General features: G+C 49.3%; 1 protein-coding gene across 12 annotated transcripts in view; it reads left to right on the forward strand.

Moving 5' to 3' along the window:
* The window catches only part of vps8 (VPS8 subunit of CORVET complex), a 957961-nt gene that overhangs the window by 170026 nt on the left and 766493 nt on the right, over window positions 1-21442 (forward strand). For all 12 annotated transcript variants that reach the window (XM_085985671.1, XM_085985669.1, XM_085985662.1 and 9 more), the window contains one exon: window positions 16601-16647. In XM_085985671.1, the coding sequence (XP_085841797.1) occupies window positions 16601-16647 (47 nt within the window). The remainder of the gene's footprint in view (window positions 1-16600; window positions 16648-21442) is intronic.

The following is a 21442-nucleotide window of genomic DNA, read 5'->3' on the forward strand; positions in this document are numbered from 1 at the left end:
CAACAATGAGAAATAAAATGGAAAAAAGTAGCTGGGTAAAATAACCGAATACATAACAACCAAATAGCTTTAGAGTAGGTGCAATTTGCCTGACCAAACTTGTAGACTATTTTGAGGAGATGGCATCCCAATTTGCTGGGGAGGGGATCTTTCCACAAAGCCTTTGATAAAGCACTATGTCAGAAACTCCTTTTCAAACTAAGGTCAGTCCCAACAAGGGTTGTGGATGTAGATTAGTAGCTGCCCATAGGCAAAGAAGCAGTAGGTAGTTGTAAGGCAAGCTGGGAGAGCAGTATTGAGCGGAGTGCTGCCACCAGTCCTATGCCGGGTCTATATAAATTATCGAGAATCTCAATGTAAAGTAATTAAATTACAGAGTTAGAGGGAAACTGATCTCTGAGGAGGCAGTCAGGAGCTTAACAGACTTTGCAACTGGGCAATGAAGTTCAATTCTGACAAATACAAGATACTGCGGGGTTGGTTGGGATTGGGTGGAAGGTTAAAGTGTTAAAAAACTGAATTCCGACCCCAACCTGCCTCCAACCTGCCCGCTTACAGTTTTAACGGAGACGGGACGGTGGGCCAGGCAGCCAATCTGCTTGCAGGAAGCGGGTTGACCATTTAAATATTAAAATGAGGCTGGCGTGCCTCATGGTGATCCACCATTACAAATTTACCTCTGGCTGGTCGGATTTCTCAGGCCTCGGGGAACCTGCCAGCTAAAGTAAGATGAGGACTGCTGGATCCAGGAGGTAAGTACCTTTACACTTACCTGCGGAATCCAACGTCCCTGCCTCACCCACCTCCTGCAATCGGACATCCCCACCCCCCACGAGGCCTCTGATTTCCCCCTTCCAGCCCCGATGCTTCTCCGGTTCCTGAGTTCCGACTACCCCTCCCCCCCCCCCCAAAATCGCTACCCTCAGCCTAATGCTCCTCTGGCCCCCATTGCTTCTTTGGCTCTTGACCACCCTCCCTCCCTCCTCTCTGCAGCCTAGTGCCACAGGCCTACCTGCCCGTTGGCTGCGGGCAGGAAACAGAGCTGAGAAGTGTTAATCAGGCTCTGCTGTTAAATTTGGCATGGCCTTACCACTTTCCACCCCCGTAAAACCCCCCCCCCCCCCCCCCCCAAATCCGCCTCCAGATTAAAATTCCTGCCTGCATGTTGGAAGTAAAAAAAAAAAAAATACATGTGCTCCATGAGTGGAAGAGAATTTGCTCAGGAGAACTTGAGAGACTGAGTGTTAGTTGACTCATTGTTCACCATGCCTAATCAGCGAGAGATGATAAACAAAGCAAATAGGATACTGGATTATAATCCCAAATCAGTTGTGTTCAAACTCCTAAAGGTCATACCAAAGCACTGTTTGGACTGCACCTGGAATACTGTGTACAGTTCTGGATGCTGCAACATGGGTCCATCCAGGTCCTAAAGGCAGTCCACCAGGAAGCAATGAGGCAGGTGCTTGGCTCAGAGGGAAGAGGCATCACAGCGGAGGCCTTGGAGATATATAGGCCTAGAAATTCAGTTGTTTCCGCCAGCCGCTAGCGCCTTAGGAGGAGGAGGAGAAGTGGGGCGCTAAGCGGCTAGTGCCCGGGCGCGGCGCGATCTGCACCTCTCGCGAACTTCAGTTAAGATTAGCGGCGGCGCAAAACCTTTGCGTGCGCTCAGCTGCGCGCGCAGATCCTGACGTCATTTCATGGTGCAACGCCCTTTGTGCGCCCTGAACCAGAAATTCAGTGGCGCCGGCCTATTGTGTGCCTGGCGCCCCTAGCGACTGGTAGAGGGGAACGGTGTGGTAAACCACTGTTATAGTTATCACTGTATATTGTTCTCACTGTTCTCACTGTCACATCACTACACGAGGTCGCCTCTTGTCGCACTGTTATACCTGGGCTGACCACCTCCGACTCCGCCCATTACCTGCCCAGGTATAAAGGTAGCTGACTGGCTAGTATTCCTCCCTGTTGGATCGGATCACCCACGAGGGTGGGCTCTGTTATTTAGCCAATAAAAACCTTCAGTTACGTTCTTAACTCGTCGCCTTTTATTGGACTAATTGATAGGCATATCAATTTTATTGACTAAATTTTAAAGATGTCTGATAATGAACAGCAACAGCAAGGAGCTCACCCAGCAGCACAGCAACAGCAGCCTCCAGACAACGGGCCACACCAGCCGGCTTGGCTGCAAGCCTTGAAACCACCATACCTGGATCTAAACCCACAGGCACCAAACTCAGCCAACGACTTCAAACACTGGCTGGACTGCTTCGAATCGTACCTGGAGGAAGCCGTCGTCCCTCAGAGATCCAAACTAAGAGTCCTGAAAGCCCAAGCGAGCCCGAGAGTATATACACTCATCCAGGACATGACTACGTACGACGACGCCATCAACCTACTGAAACAGCAGTACCGGAGCCCGGTAAACTACATGTACACTAGGCATCTCTTAAGATCTCGCCAGCAACAGCCAGGAGAATCGATAGCTGAATTTTCACGAGCGCTGAGACAACTCGGCAGGAACTGTGACTTTAAAGCGGTGACGGCTACTGCGAACATGGAAGACAATGTCCGCGACGCCTTGGTGAGAGGCCTACGTTCCGACTACACACGGCAAAGACTGCTTGAAGCTAAGGACATAGACCTGGACAAGGCCGAAGCCCTCGCCCTCACCCTAGAGGCCACCCAGCAAGACCAGGAAGCGTTTGCCAGGTACTATTCGCGACCCTGGGACTCGGGCCCGACCCCCACCCCACCACCCTTCACAGCGCTGCCCCCGGGACCTACCTCAGCGTCTGCATCACGGATCCGACCGGGCCCGCTAGCCCCGGTACCGGCCCCGACATCAGGCAACCCCGATCGGGCCGCTGGCTGCTTCTTTTGCGGCCAGGAGAGGCATCCGAGGTCGCGCTGCCCAGCCAAAAACTCGACCTGCAAAACCTGCCTCAAGAAAGGCCACTTCTCCAAGGCCTGCAGAAGCAAATCCTCAGAAGCCAGCAGTGCCTCATGCGAACCCTGGGGGCGGCCATCTTTGTGCGGGGCAGCCGAAGCCTGCAGAGCCTCATGGGAAAACCAGGGGCGGCCATCTTTGTGCGGGGCAGCATAAAGGTAGCTGACTGGCTAGTATTCCTCCCTGTTGGATCGGATCACCCACGAGTGCAAACCTGTCGCTACTAAGAGCAGGCGGTACAGCGCTGGGGACAGAGCCTTCATTAGCTCTGAGGTGCAGCGACTCCTGAAAGAGGGCATTATTGAGGGGAGCAGCAGCCCCTGGCGTGCCCAGGTGGTGGTAGTCAAGACCGGCGACAAAAATCGCCTGGTTATCGACTACAGCCAGACCATAAACAGATACACCCAGCTGGACGCATACCCCCTCCCCCGCATATCGGACATGGTCAATGAGATTGCACAATACCGCGTATTCTCGACCATCGACCTCAAGTCGGCCTACCACCAACTCCCCATCAGCCCGGAGGACAGCCAGTACACCGCCTTCGAGGCGAATGGCCGCCTCTACCAATTCCTTAGGGTCCCCTTTGGTGTCACCAACGGGGTCTCGGTTTTCCAACGGGAGATGGACCGGATGGTTGACCAGAACGGACTACAGGCCACTTTCCCCTATCTCGATAACGTCACCATCTGCGGCCGCAACCGGCAGGACCATGACGTGAATCTGGAGAAATTCCTCCGTACGGCCCAACGGCTGAACCTCACCTACAATAAGGAGAAATGCGTGTTTAACACAGCGCGCCTTGCCATCCTTGGCTGTGTAGTAGAGAACGGAGTCATCGGCCCCGACCCCGAAAGAATGCGCCCCCTCATGGAGCTACCCCTCCCCCACTGTCCAAAAGCACTTAGGAGAACCCTGGGGCTTTTCGCCTACTATGCCCAATGGGTACCCAATTATGCGGACAAAGCCAGACCCCTCCTGAAAACCACATCCTTCCCCCTCACGGAAGAGGCGTGCGCGGCCTTCTCCCTCATTAAGGGAGACATAGCCAAGGCCACAATGCACGCAGTGGATGAGTCAATCCCCTTCCAAGTGGAGAGCGATGCATCCGACTTCGCCCTAGCCGCTACCCTTAACCAGGAGGGTAGGCCGGTAGCCTTCTTCTCAAGGACCCTACAGGGCCCCGAGACCCGACACTCGTCGGTCGAGAAGGAAGCCCAGGCAATTGTGGAGGCAGTACGGCGCTGGAGGCACTACTTGGCAGGCAAACGATTTACCCTCCTCACCGACCAACGCTCGGTTGCCTTCATGTTTAATAACAAGCTGAGGGGCAAGATCAAGAACGACAAAATCTTGAGGTGGAGAATCGAGCTTTCCACCTATGATTATGAGATCTTGTACCGGCCCGGTAAACTGAACGACCCCCCTGATGCTCTTTCACGCATTACATGCGCCAGCGCGCAAAGTGATAGACTTCAGACCCTCCACAATGACCTCTGCCACCCCGGAGTCACCAGACTCTACCATTTCATTAAGGCCCGCAACCTGCCATACTCCATCGAGGAGGTCAGGACCATGACCAGGAACTGCCAGATCTGTGCTGAGTGCAAACCGCACTTCTATAAGCCGGACAGAGCAAGCCTGATCAAGGCCACCCACCCCTTCGAGCGTCTGAGCATCGACTTCAAGGGGCCCCTACCGTCATCCGACCGTAATGTGTACTTCCTCAACATCGTTGATGAGTACTCCCGTTTCCCCTTTGCCTTCCCCTGCCCAGACATGACCAGTAACACGGTCATTAAATGCCTGAACAAACTCTTCGCCTTGTTCGGGTTCCCGAACTATATACATAGTGACCGGGGCGCCTCCTTCATGAGCGAGGAACTCCGTCAGTTCCTATTGGAGAGGGGTATTGCAGCAAGCAGGACCACCAGCTACAACCCCCGAGGGAACAGCCAGGTGGAAAGAGAGAACGCGACGGTATGGAAGGCCACCCTCTTAGCCTTAAAGTCTAAGGGCCTCCCAACCTCCCGCTGGCAAGAGGTCCTCCCGATTGCGCTGCACTCCATCCGGTCACTACTTTGCACTGCCATTAACACCACCCCCCATGCTCGAATGTTTGTCTTCCCCAGGAAGTCGACTACGGGAACCACCCTACCAACCTGGCTGACCTCTCCGGGACCCGTCTTGCTGCGAAAGCACGTGAGGGCCCATAAAACGGACCCCCTGGTCGAGAAGGTGAACCTCCTGCACGCCAACCCCCAGTACGCCTATGTGGCTTACCCAGACGGACGGGAGGACACTGTCTCCTTACGAGACCTCGCACCCTCACCCCCCCCTCCCAACCCCCCGAGTCCAGCCGAGGTAGACGGCATGCCGGAACCCCACGAGCCTTTGCCGACTACGCAGACACCAGCTTTAACACCGGATAATGTAACACCGCCGCTGCGACGATCGGAGAGGCTAACGAAGCCTCCGGACAGACTGACATACCAGAGCTGGTAATACACTTCACCCCGCCGGACTCTAATCTAAACAAGGGGTGAATGTGGTAAACCACTGTTATAGTTATCACTGTATATTGTTCTCACTGTTCTCACTGTCACATCACTACACGAGGTCGCCTCTTGTCGCACTGTTATACCTGGGCTGACCACCTCCGACTCCGCCCATTACCTGCCCAGGTATAAAGGTAGCTGACTGGCTAGTATTCCTCCCTGTTGGATCGGATCACCCACGAGGGTGGGCTCTGTTATTTAGCCAATAAAAACCTTCAGTTACGTTCTTAACTCGTCGCCTTTTATTGGACTAATTGATAGGCATATCAAACGGTTCCCAGTCGCTGCGGGGCGCTAATTAAAGGGGACTCCTGCAGTATAAATGGCAGCCATTTTGCACCACTCCTTCTTTGTGAGAGACGGATCTTTGGAGAGAGACAAAGGTAGAGAGCTTTCTGGTTTGGCTCAACACTCGCACAGGTACTTGTGGCTTCAGGCCACAGCTTTGCACTTGCCTTTAACTTCAGTGTCATAGCATTGATTGGAAACATATAATGGGGGCTGCAATGGGTGGAAACGTTGGGCTTTTCCATTGCATTCAAAGGGCTCAGAGACGCCGTGAGAGAGTGCCAGTCATGGCCAGACGGAGAAGGGCCAACAGGCGTCAGCAAAGGAGGCCTTACCCACCCAAGGTATACCGCCAGCAGTTCTCATATCTGAACATGTCTGAGGAGCAGTGTGTTCGGAGGCTGCGATTCAGAAGGGCGGTGGTCACTGAGATCTGCCACCTGCTTCGCGGAGATCTGCAGCCACAGCTGAGGAGCAGGATGTCTCTGTCGGTGGCAGTGAAGGTGACGGTGGCTCTCAACTTCTATGCCACCGGCTCCTTCCAATCCGCTACTGGGGACATTTCCAACACCTCCCAGTTTCTGGTACATTGCTGCATCCGCCAGGTGACCAATGCCCTTTTCAGAAGGAGACGTCAGTTCATCTCTTTCCCCATGACCATTGACAAGCAGCAAGAGCGTGCAATGGGCTTTGCAGCATTAGCGGGCATCCCCATGGTGCAGGGCGCCATTGACTGCACGCATGTGGCTTTGCGGGCACCTCTAGAGAATGCCGAGGATTACCGCAACCGGAAGGGCTACCATTCGCTCAACGTGCAGTTGGTGTGTGACCACAGGCAGCTCATCCTAGCTGTCAATGCCCGCTTTCCAGGCAGCAGCCACGATGCCTTCATCCTGCGCCAGACTTCTGTGGCAGACATGTTCGAGGCCCAGCCTCACCCACGAGGATGGCTTCTCGGGGACAAAGGCTATCCTTTCTGCACCTGGCTGAATACCCCGCTCCATGCGCCCAGCACCCCTGCTGAAGAGGGATACAATGACAGCCATCAAGCAACCAGGAACATCATTGAGCAAACAATCGGCGTGCTGAAGCAACGGTTCCGCTGCCTGGATCGTTCCGGGGGAGCCCTACAGTACTCGCCTGAGCGAGTCTCCCATTTCGTTGTCGTATGCTGCACAACCTGGGTATCCGCAGGACTCAGCCACTGCCAGCAGACATTGGAGGACCACCAGAGGAGGAGGAGGAGGAGGAGGAGGAGGACCAGCACAGGAGGGAGGCAGAAAGTGCAAGGGTCGCCCGTCGGCGGCTTATTGCATGTCGGTTCTAGGCCCCCTCTCGGAATGGCTTGTGCCAATGGCAGAAGATGAATGTAGCCGCTCCACAAGCCCTCAGCCGAGCAGGGCAACCAGGACTTCCAAAAGAAAGCCTGGACAGAGCGATTTAAGAAGTTTTTTTTACTGTGATACCTCTGTGCCCTTCCCACATGACAAACTAATGGAGAGAAACCCCCCCCAAAAACACAAATGCACCAGCCTCGGCCTTTACAAGTAAAACAAATATACCAGTCTCGGCCTTTATATATGAAACAAATACACCAGTCTCGGCCTTTATATATAAAACAAAACATTTGGCCACACCTTCTACTTTTTCCCCTGCGAGGGTGATCCGTTTCGCTTCTGTGACTGGCCCCTACCCGCCCTGCAGCTCCTCCTCAATGGGACCCCAGTGGCTGCAGCAAGGCTGGGGGAAGGCTGCTGAGGGTCAGATGGTGAGACAGCAGATGCCCTTGGGGGTCGGCCTGGACCAGCTCTGGGCCTGGAGGGGCCAGCTACTGACTGCTCCAACTCTGCTTGGGCGGCAGCAGTCTGTCCAACAGCTGGTGGCAGCTGCAATGGAGGAGTGACAGTGTTGGCTGCAGGAATGCTGCCAACCTGACAAATCACAGGCACTCCCTGGTCGGCTGATACATTGGCACGCGCACGGGCCAGCACCGCAGCAATCTGCTGAGGCACAGACTGCTGGGCTGCTGCGGCACGGCGCGTGCCCCGGCGATGCCTGGTCGATCCAGCGAGTGTGGCAGCAGTTAGTGCCCGTGTGGCCCTGGTCTGTGTCTGCATGACAGCAGCCAGTGAATGCACGGCACGACTGAGCACTTGGCTAGAAGCCGCCTGTGAAGCAGCGAAGTCCTGCTGACTCCTAGCCTGTGCTGCCGCGACGTCCTACAGACTCCTGGCCTGTGCTGCACTGAATTGTTGCAGACTCCTGGCCTGTGCTGCACTGAATTGTTGCAGACTCCTGGCCTGTGCTGCCGCGATGTCCTGCAGACTCCTGGCCTGTGCTGCCCCGAATTCCTGCACACTCCTTGCCAGTGACTCTATGGAGTCAGGCATCCTTGCCACTGCAGCCATGAGCTCAGTGTGCCTGCGCTCAGCCTGGGCGCCCATTTCCGCTAGGAGCCGCACCTCCTCTGCGCTCACCGTAGCAGGACTGGAGGCCGCACTCACCCTCCGGGGAGACGGCCGCCGAGCTTCCCCACCCCTGCTGCGTTGCTGCAGCCCGCTGGTCCCCGGAGCTTCACTATCCTCCGACCGTTCCCCCCTGCTTCCCTCCAGGGAAGAAGTGTCACCATTATGGCCATGGGCTGCCTCGGCTGAGGGTGTCCCTGATGGGCTGGCTTCCTCTTCCTCCTCCTCTATGTCTGACTTGGACACAGTGCCAGCTTGAGGGGGCTGCCTCCTCATCTGGCGAGTCACCATCTGAAAGCAGGGAGGCACAAGAGTTGCTTTAGAGTGAGGACAGGGCGGCAGCGAGGGAGGCATGAGTGCTGCTGTGCACTGCATTGGTTCGATAGTGGCAAAGGATGCTGGTGTGAGGCGCAAGTGGAAAGGGAGAGGTCAAAAAGGTGATGACCTTACCATTGGTGCCCAGAACAGGGTCAGCATCTCCAGTGGCGACGGGGCCACTCAGCCGGCCTGCCATGATCTGCTCCACTCGCTGCTTGAGGTCGCTCAGCTGTTTCAGGTCAGGACGGACTCCCCTGGTCTGTCGCTGCTGTCTTCTGTTATGCGCCAGCTTGGCCTGGAAGAGAAGGGACAGCCTCTAAGTACAGTGTCAAGCCCTGGTCTTGCCCGCACTGCCTCCCATGGTCGATTAGCCCTGACGGTGTCAAGCCCTGATCTTGCCCGCACTGCCTCCCATGGTCGAATAGCCCTGACAGTGTCTAAAGTCCTGAATGCGCAAGTGCTTTTCATGACAGTTCCATAGCTGCTGGATGAGGGCTGGCCATTAGGGCTTTCAGACCCGTTTGGCCATAAATTGAGGTGCACATGCAGGGATGAGGAGGATACTAGAAAGGGTACTCACCCTGACAACTCGAGTGAGGTCCTTGAATTTTTTCCGGCACTGGGTTGGTGTCCTGCCAACCAGGCTGTTGGACGTGACCCTGTTTGCCACATCCCTCCATGCTTTCCGATATTCGGCGCGCTGCGGCCTCCTGCCACCCTCAGGGAAGAGGATATGGCGCCTGCGGTCCACTGCGCCAAACAGCAGCCTCAGGTCATCCTCGCCGAAGCACTGCGCTCTCTCCCTGGCCTTCTCCATTCTACTGGGCGTGGAGCTGTTCCAGAAGCAGTGTTCAGGCCTTGCCTTAGGGCTGCAGTGTGCAGGGCATGGCAGCCAAGCAATTCCACCCTCCCCCCCTTTAAGTGCTGACCGGTGCCTGACTGTCCTCAATGAGCAACTCGCTGCGCCCGCCTTCGGTGTTTGCGCCCCGGATCGCCGGCTTGGAGCCTAATGATAGTCGTGCATCGCCTGCTTTAGCGCAGCAGCAACCTCTTGGGGCGATGCAACTGAATATCGGCGAAGGTGGCGCTAAGTTGCGCCGGGCGCTGAAGTTAGCGAACGCCATGCTGTCGTGCCCCAAACGTGGCAATACTGAATTTCTAGGCCATAAGATATTACTTACTGGGACAGATAATGTAAACCCAATACTACTTTCAGAATTGCCAAAGTAGCAGGACCCAAGGCATCGATTCAAGATTGTGAAGGGAAAATCAAGATAGATGTTGGGAACTCTTTCTTTACTAGATAGTGGAATGATTTACCAGGAAGTGAGTGAGGCTTGTACAGTGGAATTCCTAAGAAAGAAAGAGATGTGCTAATGGGAAGGCATCAAGGCTGTTACTCTGGAAGGATGAAATCAATTGGGCTGAAGGGCCTTCTTCATCGAAATCTGTCTTGTGGATGAGCCACCTGGCTTTGTGAACTATTTTGTAATGTACTGAAACATCGTTGCTTAGATCTCTTCCATTCAGCATTTCAGATGGGTAAGGATGTCAACCTACATTGTATATTGTGTATCTACTCATTGATCAGTGAAGGGCCTTGTCACTGGATCAGCTGAGAGCTGAGGACCACTATGGCAAGAGCTCCACAGGGAAGGGAAGATAAACTAATGGTAGAATTTTTTTTAAGCAGTTTATTTTACTTACCTAGATTGGGGAAAGTACTTTTATATGCAGGATGCACCTCCTGCTCTCCTGCCGCACCCCCGCCAACTCTTGCACCCTAACCATCTCTTTGCACCAATTCTAAACTTGTAATGTGAATGTACTGTCAGTGAAATAGCTGCACAGGCTGATGTCATTACACTTTCATTGTGCTTTGTGCATATCACCATGACCTGAAAGAGATTCTGATCTAACAGGAGGGCGTTTGAATTTAATACAGTTCGAGTGCAGCTAATTGGTATAAATTGTGAATTCTCTGAATCATTGGTCTGCTATGCTCAAAAATTGCAACAGTAGACCCTTCTCATTAACCTAGGCAGGGGTAAGGAAGTAATTAAATGGGCTAAAAGAGGAGCTCAGCAATAAATCGGTATGTATAGAAAAATCCTGAGGCTGGAGTATGTGACTTTGACGGATTAAGGTGATCTCTAGTGCACTAAGGTAAGCACTAAGCTTGACTGACACAAACATTGCAAACAGTTAAAGTTCTAATAAAGTGTTGGCAGCTGTAGAAAATTGAAGGAAACCAAGTCTGATGGCTGTAGTCCTCGCATGATGTCTTGAAAGCTTGCAGTTGCTTCAGGCAGGTGTCACTCAGATTGTAGGGGATAGACCGTTTCGGAGAATGGCTTTTCAAGATGAAATCTGTGATCCTTTTTGCCTGCTGTATTGCTATGGTAGCTGAATGTTATGAAGATGGGAGCACTGACAGCTGCTGGAACATTTCTCCACTGACCCGCTGATGGATCGTGAGTAATAGTTGCATATTTTGTCAGTTGCAATGATGCAAAGTTCAGAACAGCCCAGATTTTTGCAGTAATTTGATGATAGTGTCCAGTCAGTCCATGTGTTACTAAAGCCCTGTTCAGTTGTACCATCTTCATCTTGTATGATTGATGTGTACACGGAGGCCACATGCAAGCTTCCTGTGTATCTATATACATATAGAAACATGAATTGCATATTTTTTGATATTAGAAATATCACCATGGGGATTTAAAATGTTGCTGCTTGCACAGTTCTGTGGGAATGCTATTAAGTAACATGGTGTGCTGTAGAATAGAGAAACAGTTTATAAATTAGATGTGCACTGTTCAGATGTTAATTTGTGGCATCCTATGTCCAGTAGAAAATTCCAAATTGTAAAGGACACAGAATTAATTTGTGATTGGTAGCTTGTAGTTCATCTGAGTTTACCACAGTCCTGGAGGAATTGAATGGTTACTCTCTGTGTCAATCATGAATGTAAACCTACAGCTTGCGAATCTTAGCCCTAGAATGTTGGGGCTCGAAGGAGGACTGGAGGGTTGCAAATGTTACACCCTTGTTCAAAAAATGGGAGCAGAATAAACCTGGCAATTACAGGCCAGTCAGTTTAACGTCAGTGGTGGGGAAGCTTTTAGAAACAATAATCTGGGAGAAAATTAACAGCAACTTGGACAAGCATGGACAAATAAAGGAGAGCCAGCACAGATTTGTTAAGGGCAAATCGTGTTTGACTAACTAGATTTAGATTTTTGATGAGGTAACAGAGAGGGTGGATAAGGGCAGTGCAGTTGATGTGTATATGGACTTTCAAAAGGCGTTTGATAAAGTACCACGTAATAGGCTTGTTAGCAAAATTAAAGCCCATGGAATCAAAGGGGCAGTAGCAGCATGGATACAAAATTGGTTAAGGATAGAAAACAGAATTGTGGTGAATGGCTGTTTATCAGACTGGAGGGAGATAGACAGTGGTGTTCTCCAGGGTTCAGTACTAGGACCACTGCTGTTTTGATATAGATTAATGAGTTGGACTTTAGGGTGTAGGGCACCATTTTGAAATTTGCAGATGACATGAAACTCTGAAGTGTAGTAAACAGTGAGGAAGATAGTAATAGACTTCAAGAGGACATAGAAAGGCTGGTGGAATGGGCGGACACATGGCAGATGACTGAAAAGTATGAGGTGATACATTTTGGTAGGAAGAATGAGGAGAGACAATTACAAGTTAAATGGTACAATTTTAAAGGGGGTGCAAGTACAGAGAGACCTGGAGGTGTTTGTGCACAAATCTTTGAAGGTGACAGGACATGTTAACAAAGGAATTAATAAAGCATATGTGATCCTGGGCTTTACAAATAGAGGCATAGAGTATAAAAGCTAGGAAGTTACGTTAAACCTATATAAAACGCTAGTTTGACCCCAGATTTGATAGCGTTGTTTAAAATTATGAAGGGTTTAGGTAGAGTAAATAAAGAGAAACTGTTTCCAATAGCTGAAGGGTCAATAACCAGAGGGCACAGATTTAAGGTGATTGGCAAAAGAACCAGAGGTGTCATGAGGGGAAAAAAAATATGCAATGAGTGATTTAGGATTTGGAATGCACTGCCTGGTAAGGTGGTGGGTACAGATTCAATAGTAGCCTTCAAAAGGGAATTGGATAAATACTTGAAGGAGAAAATATTGCAGGGATATGGGGAAAGAGTGGGGGAATGGAACTAACTGGATTGCTCTTCGAAAGAGCCAGTGCAGACTTGATGGGCCGAATGGCCGCCTTCTGTGCTATACCGTTCTATGATAATGTGTTATACTATCTATTTATATTCTAGGAATCGATCAGTCAAAACAAATATTGATACAGCAGAGGACAGTGTTGGTAGTAGCTGTCTCAAAGGAAAAGTTGATTTGTCCTGTGTTTTTAAAAAATGTTTCTATTTAAACATATAGGGGGAAAAATTTGGTTGGTTTGCACCTCCCGTTAGCGCCCTCCCGCCAAATTCAGCGGGCGGTTAGCGGCAGTGGTAACTGTTGGTGCCCTGCGGCGCTGTGCCTCCGGCGATGACGTCGTCGCCGTGCGCAGCGCCCCGCTCGCGCCCCAGCCGCGATCTTCGTTAGCGCCCCCTGACTGGAAGTGTCAGTAGGAGAGCATTTTGGCGACAGTGACCATAATTCGGTGAGATTTAAGGTGGTCATGGAAAAGGACAAAGATGGACCGGAAATAAAGGTTCTAAATTGGGGGAAGGCCGATTTTAATATGATAAGGCAGGATCTGGCCAAAGTGGACTGGGAGCAGCTACTTATAGGAAAATCCACATCAAAACAGTGGGAGACTTTCAGAAGGGAAATAGAGAGAGTACGACGCCAACATGTTCCTGTAAAGGTCAAGGGGGGGACCAACAAGCAAAGGGAACCTTGGATGACAAGGGATATACAAAAATGCATTAGAAATAAAAGGGGGGCTTTTGGCAGTTACAAAAGACTAAAGACGGAAGAAGCCCTAGAGGAGTATAAAAAGTGCAGGGGCATACTTAAAAAAAGAAATTAGGAGGGAGAGGAGGGGCCATGAAATAACACTGGCGAGCAAAATAAAGGAAAATCCTAAGATGTTTTATAAGTATATTAAGGGCAAGAGGATAACCAGGGAAAGGGTAGGGCCCATTAGGGACCAAAGTGGCAATCTGTGTGTAGAGCCAGATGATGTAGGCGGGGTTTTAAATGAATTTTTTGCATCTGTGTTCACTATGGAGAGAGACGATGCAGACATAGAAATCGAGCAAGGGGACTGTGACATACTTGAACATATTAGCATCGAGAGGGAGGAGGTGCTAGCGGTTTTAGCAGGTCAAAAAGTGGATAAATCCCCAGGCCCGGACGAGATGTATCCCAGGCTGCTGTGGGAGGCAAAGGAGGAGATTGCAGGGGCTCTGACACAAATTTTCAGAACCTCTCTGGCCACAGGGGATGTACCAGAGGACTGGAGAACAGCTAATGTAGTACCATTATTCAAGAAGGGTAGCAGGGATAAACCAGGGAATTACAGGCCAGTGAGCCTAACATCTGTGGTAGGGAAATTATTGGAAAAAATTCTGAGGGACAAAATTAGTCTCCACTTGGAGAGGCAAGGATTAATCGGGGATAGTCAGCATGGCTTTGTCAAGGGTAAATCATGTCTGACAAATCTGATTGAATTTTTCGAGGGGGTGACTAGGGGGGTGGATGAGGGAAATGCTGTGGATGTGGTTTACATGGACTTCAGTAAAGCTTTTGACAAAGTCCTGCATAGGAGACTGGTCAAGAAGGTAAGAGCCCATGGGATCCAGGGTGCCTTGGCGCGTTGGATCCTAAACTGGCTGAGTGGCAGGAGGCAGAGGGTGATGGTCGAAGGTTGCTTTTGTGACTGGAAGCCTGTGTCCAGTGGGGTACCTCCGGGATCGGTGCTGGGTCCCTTGCTGTTTGTGATCTACATAAATGATTTGGATGAGACTGTAAAAGGTATGATCAGTAAGTTCGCAGATGACACGAAAATTGGTGGGGTGGTAAATTGCGAGGAGGAAAGCCTCAGGCTACAGGACGATATAAACGGGTTGGTCAGATGGGTGGAAAAGTGGCAAATGGAATTTAACCCTGAAAAGTGTGAGGTGATGCATTTTGGACGGACAAATAAGGCAAGGGAATACACAATGAGTGGTAGGACCCTAGGAAGTACAGAGGGTCAGAGGGACCTTGGTGTACATGTACATATCTACCTGTTCCGCTGCCTTCAGGGATCTAAGGTAGTTAAAAAGGCATATGGGATACTTGCCTTCATTAGCCGAGGCATAGAATATAAGAGCAGGGAGGTTATGATGGAGCTGTACAAAACGCTGGTGAGGCCACAGCTGGAGTACTGTGTGCAGTTCTGGTCGCCTCACTATAGGAAGGATGTGATTGCTTTGGAGAGGGTGTAGAGAAGATTCACCAGGATGTTACCTGGGATGGAGCGCCTCAGCTATGAAGAAAGACTAAACAGGCTGGGGTTGTTTTCTTTGGAGCAAAGAAGGCTGAGGGGGGACCTGATTGAGGTGTACAAAATGATGAGGGGCATAGATAGGGTAGATAAAGAGGAACTTTTCCCCTTAGTAGGGGGGTCAATAACAAGGGGGCATAGATTCAGGGTAAGGGGCAGGAGATTTAGAGGGGATTTGAGGAGGAACTTTTTCACCCAGAGGGTGGTTGGAACCTGGAACTCACTGCCTGAAAGGATGGTAGAGGCAGGAACCCTCACAACATTCAAGAAGCATTTGGATGAGCACTTGAAATGCCATTGCATACAAGGCTATGGACCAAATGCTGGAAAATGGGATTAGACTGGACAGGGATGGATGGGCGGCGCAGACACGATGGGCCGAAGGGCCTCTTTCTGTGCTGTAAAACTCTATGACTATGACTTACCGCTGGATGCTGTGTCGGGGGGTGTACGTGTGGCCAGGGCGGCGCAAATTAAAGGGGAGCTGCTGGGTGACCATTTTTGTTGCTGGTCACCTGCCAGCAGCTGCCTCTGTTGTTGTCCCCGGCTTCCTGTGAAGTCCCTCGCCCCCGTGGGGTGTATGGCTGCGCTCCGTGAGCCCGGCACTCCTCTTGAGTGCCGAGCTCTTTTGCTGGCACTCCGATCCCTGGTGGCCCAGCTGGGCTCCAGGTTGTGCTGCGCTAGGCTCCTCCCCTTTAATAAGGGGAGGAAGACCTGCAGTGCTGCGGCGCAACGTGCCGACGCGCATGGCGCTGCGGCACGTAGCGCTGCAATATTCACTTGCAGCGCCCCAGAAGGGTGGCGGGGCGCTTCCAGTAGCGCCCTGCCTCCTTCTTGGGGTGCTATCAGTGAATTTTGGGCGCGGGGGCGTTAACTTTTTCGGGGCGCTAAAAGTAGATTGGTTCTCTTGTGACATGTTCACAGATGGCAAATGATTGAGCTGCAACTACACTACAAAGAACAGTCTTTAGCCAGAGGATACATCCAGTTAACACTTGTGTTTCACGCAATGAATTACTTTTGAAGTGCAGTGACTGATGTGATGTGGGCAAGTTATTCAATCAGCACCAGCAAAATCTTGTAAAGCTGAATGAAATATACAACCAGTTTATGTGTTTTGTTGGTTGAGGATTGTTGGCTAAGACACCTACTCTTCTTTGAATAGTGCTCAGGGATCTATAGCGTCCACATGACAAAAAGACGACCTCTGAAGGACAGTGCTTCTAACAATCCAGCAGTCCCTTAGTACTTCAGTGAAAAGCCTAGATTTTCTGCTCGAGTCCTGGTGTTCAACTTTAATCCACAGCCTTCTGACCCAGTGACAAGAGTGTTGCCAGCTGAGCCAAGCTGACAAAATTCTGGGGAAATTCTGTCTCATTTTACACAGAGAATTATTTGAGACGGAATTGCATGTTTAAACCTCTGTTTCAGAAATCACGGTGATTCGATCATGATGTTGTCCATGATCAAGGCTCTAATGGTTTAAGGGTGCTGACTCTTTGTTTTATCATCATTTCTTCTGCAGGACATGGTACCCGTCATGGTTGATTATTGTCTTCTGCTCGAACGCATGTAAGTCTCAGATGGGCTTTCTTCCATCATTTTTAATATATTTGTTAATATCTGTATTCAATTGTAAACCTTCATTTGATTTTGTTTTGCTTTCAGGTTAAAAAAAATAAGACTCTTGTTCGCAAACATTTGCTTTTTTTTTTCAAATTTGGGTTTCATTAAGGTTCTGAAGAGATGTTTGTCTGACAGTATCTCCCTCTTTTGGCCCCTAAAATGAATATAGCATTACTGCTGGTGATCCAAGAATTTTATATGCTAAGTTCTGTGTGAGTAAATGGGTCCTGTAAAGCATAACCTCTTCAACATTGAACTGAATGATGTTCTGCTGCTTTGAGAAGCAGATTTTTCAGTTTGCAGTATAAATCCTTTGACTGCCATTTGAGAAATTCAGTAGAAATTTAACATGTGGATCAGAATTTCTTGGAGCAAAAAATAATCTACCTCTATCTATCCCTAATCTTGACCTTGTCCACCTCATATCCTCCTATTCTGCTTGTGGCCAACTACTCTTTCAGTAACTATTATGTTTTAGTACCAAACTTTTGAGTTGCTTTAAGCTGTCTTAGAAACATAGAAGAGAGGAGCAGGAGTAGGCCATTCGGCCCCTCGAGCCTGCTCCGCCATTCAATGTGATCATGGCTGATCATCCAAATTCAGTACCCGGTCCCTGCTTTCTCCTCATACCCCTTGATCCCTTTAGCCTTAAGAAATATATCCAACTCCTTCCTGAATATATTTAATGAATTGGCCTCTACTGCCTTCTGTGGTAGAGAATTCCACAGGTTCACCACTCTCTGGGTGAAGAAATTCCTCCTCATTTCTGTCCTAAATGGCATACCCTTTATCCTTAGACTGTGACCCCTGGTTCTGGTCTCCCCGACCATCGGAACATTCTTCCTGCATCTAGTCTGTCTAGTCCTGTCAGAATTTTATAAGTTTCAATGAGATCCCCTCTCATTCTTCTAAACTCCAGCGAGTACAAGCCCAATCGACCCAACCTCTCCTCATACGTCATTCCTGCCATCCCAGTTATCAGCCTGGTGAATCTTCGCTGCACTCCTTCCATGGCAAGAACATCCTTCCTCAGATAAGGCAACCAAAACTGCACACAATACTCAAGATGTGGTCTCACCAAGGCCCTGTACAACTGCAGCAAGACATCCTTGTTCCTGTACTCAAAGCCTCTTGCTACGAAGGCCAACATACCATTTGCCGCCTTAAGCGCCTGCTGTACCTGCATGCTTACCTTCAGCGACTGGTGCACAAGGACACCCAGGTCTCGTTGCACTTCCCCTTCGCCCAATCTATTGCCATTCAGATAATAATCTGCCTTCCTGTTTTTGCCACCAAAGTGGATAACCTCACATTTATCCACGTTATATTGCATCTGCCATGCTTCTGCCCAATCACCCAACCTGTCCAAATCATCCTGGAGTTTCTCGGCATCCTCCTCACAGCACACATGCCCACCTAACTTTGTGTCGTCTGCAAATTTGGAGATATTACATCTAGTTCCCTCGTCTAGATCATTAATATATATTGTGAATAGCTGGGGTCCGAGGACCGATCCCTGCGGTGCCCCACTAGTCACTGCCTGCCACTCGGAAAAAGACCCGTTTATTCCAATTCTTTGCTTTCTGTCTGCCAACCAGTTTTCTATCCAAGTCCATACCTTGCCCCCAATCCCACGTGCCTTAACTTTACACGCTAACCTCTTATGCGGGACCTTATCGAAAGCCTTCTGAAAGTCCAAATATACCACATCCACTGGTTCTCCCTTATCTATTTTACCAGTTACATCCTCAAAAAATTCCAGTAGATTAGTCAAGCACGATTTACCTTTTGTAAATCCATGTTGACTTTGTCCAATCCTGTCACTGTTTTCCAAGTGCTCTGCTATTACATCCTTTATAATGGACTCTAGCATTTTCCCCACTACCGATGTCAGGCTTACCGGTCTGTAATTCCCCGTTTTCTCCCTACCACCTTTTTTGAATAGTGGGGTAACATTAGCTACCCTCCAATCCATGGGTACTGTTCCAGATTCCATCGAATGTTGGAAGATGACCAGCAATGCATCTATTATTGCTAGGGCCACTTCCTTAAGTACCCTAGGATGTAGATTATCAGGCCCTGGGGATTTATCGGCCTTCAGTCCCATCAATTTCCTTAACACCATTTCCTTACAAATACTGATTTCTTTCAGTTCCTCCCCTTCATCAGACCCTATGTTCCCCGACATCTCTGGGAGGTTAGTTGTGTCCTCCTTTGTGAAGACAGAACCAAAATATGTATTTAATTGGTCGGCCATTTCTTTGTTACCCATTATAAATTCTCCTGATTCTGACTGCAAGGGACCTACGTTTGACTTCACCAATCTTTTTCTCTTCACATATCTATAAAAGCTTTTACAGTCAGTTTTTATGTTCCCTGCAAGCTTACTCTCATATTCTATTTTCCCTTTCTTATTTAATCCCTTTGTCCTCCTTTGTTGAATCCTAAACTGCTCCCAATCCTCAGGTTTACTGCTTTTTCTGGCCAATTTATATGTCCTCTCCTTGGATCTTATGCTATCCCTAATTTCCCTTGTTAGCCACGGTTGAGTCACCTTTGTTTTATTTTTATGCCATACTGGGATGAACAATTTCTGTAGTTCATCCATGCAGCCTTTGAATGCTTGCCATTGCCTATCCACCGTCAACCCTTTTGAGTGACATTCTCCAATCAATCCTACCCAACTCGCGCCTCAGAGCATCATCGTTTCCTTTATTTAAATTCAGGACCCTAGTCTCTGAGTCAACTACTTCATTCTCCATCTTAATGAAGACTTCTATCATATTATGATAGCTCCGATCCAAGGGGCCTCGTACAACAAGATTGCTAATTAATTCCTTCTCATTACAGAATACCCAGTCTAAGATGGCCTGATCTCTGGTTGGTTCCTCGACATATTGGTCCAGGAAACCATCCCGTAAACACTCCAGGAATTCCTCCTCCACATTTGGTTAGCCCAATCTATATGTAGATTAAAGTCACCCATGATGACTGCTGTGTCCTTATTGCACGCTTCTCTAATTTCCCTTTTAATGCCATCCCCAACCTCAGCATTACTGTTTGGAGGTCTATATACCATCCGCACTAACGTTTTCTGCCCCTTGGTATTTCTCAGTTCTACCCACACAGATTCCACATCATCAGAGCTAATATCCTAATATCCTTCCTTACAATTGTGTTAATCCCTTCTTTAACCAGCAATGCTACCCCACCTCCCTTTCCTTTTTGCCTATCTTTTCTGAATATTGAATACCCCTGGATGTTGAGTTCCCAGCCTTGGCCACCCTGGAGTCATGTTTCCGTAATCCCAATCAAATCATATTCGTTTACCTCTATTTGTGCAGCTAATTCATCCACCTTCTTCCGAATGCTCCTTGCATTAAGACACAAAGTCTTCAGGCTTGTTTTTTTAACGCTCTTAGACCTATTAGAATTATTATTTACTGTGGCCATGTTTGATTTAAACCGTTGATTTCTCTGACTGCCACTTTTGTTTTTCTCCTTCCTATCTTTTGCTTTTATCCTTGTTTCCCTTTCCTCTGTCCCCCTGTTCAGGTTCCCAACCCCCTGCCATTTTAGTTTAAACCCTCCCCCAGAGCACTAGCAAACACTCCCCCTAGGACATCGGTCCCGGTCCTGCCCAGGTGCAAACCGTCCGGTTTGAACTGGTCCCACCTCCCCCAGAACCGGTTCCAATGTCCCAGGAATTTGAATCCCTCCTCCCTGCACCATGCCTCTAGCCATGTATTCATCTGAAATATCCTTCTATTTCTACTCTGACTAGCACGTGGCACTGGTAGCAATCCTGAGATTACTACCTTTTTGAGGTCCTATTTTTTAATTTACCTCCTAACTCCCTATATTCAGCTTTTAGGACCTCATCCCGCTTTTTACCTATATCGTTCGTGCCTATATGCACCACGACAACTGGCTGTTCACCCTCCCCTTCCAAAATGTTCTGCAGCCGCTCTGAGACATCCTTGACCCTTGCACCAGGGAGGCAACACACCATCCTGGAGTCTCGTTTGCGGCTGCAGAAACGCCTATCTATTCCCCTTACAATAGAATCCCCTATTACTATAGCTCTCCCGCTCTTTTTCCTCCCGTCCTGTGCAGCAGAGCCACCCCTGGTGCCAGGAAGTTGGCTGCTGCTGCCTTCTCTGATAAGCCATCCCCCCCCAACAGTACCCAAAGCGGTATATCTGTTTGAGAGGGGAATGTCCACAGGGGACCCCTGCACTACCTGCCTGTCTTGTGCTACTAGCTCGCTAACTGGTGAAAACAAAGGGTTTCTAGTGGTGGCAGTAGTTGATACATATTTCTATTGATGTATCCTGTATGCACAGCTGGTGCTTAAATTCTGTATTCGGAATGATTCTGGTGGCATGCTGTATACTGTAATTGAAGTATTGCTTTTGATTAGGTCCTTGTGCCTGACTATGCAAGTTAGTAAGAAGTGATCAATCTAGCTTCAAGACTTTCTAATACTTTGACAACTGCCACTTTTGTGTTTCTAAACAACATTGCTGCAGTGCTTATAATGTACAAGTGAATACTGGTATATGTCAATATATAAGGTACATATAGAAATAGATAGAAGCTCGTCATTCAGTCAGGTTTGATACTGTTTGGCTTGTACGTACCTCTGTGCCATCAGTTTGAGTTATGTACAATGGATAAGGCAAGGAAGATATTATGATTACAGCAAGCTGTACTGGAGGTGGATATGTTGATATTCATT

The sequence above is a fragment of the Somniosus microcephalus genome, chromosome 4 (genome assembly GCF_052327205.1).
Source record: "Somniosus microcephalus isolate GS21.2 chromosome 4, FLI_Smic_1.0, whole genome shotgun sequence".
Lineage (NCBI taxonomy): Eukaryota > Metazoa > Chordata > Chondrichthyes > Squaliformes > Somniosidae > Somniosus > Somniosus microcephalus.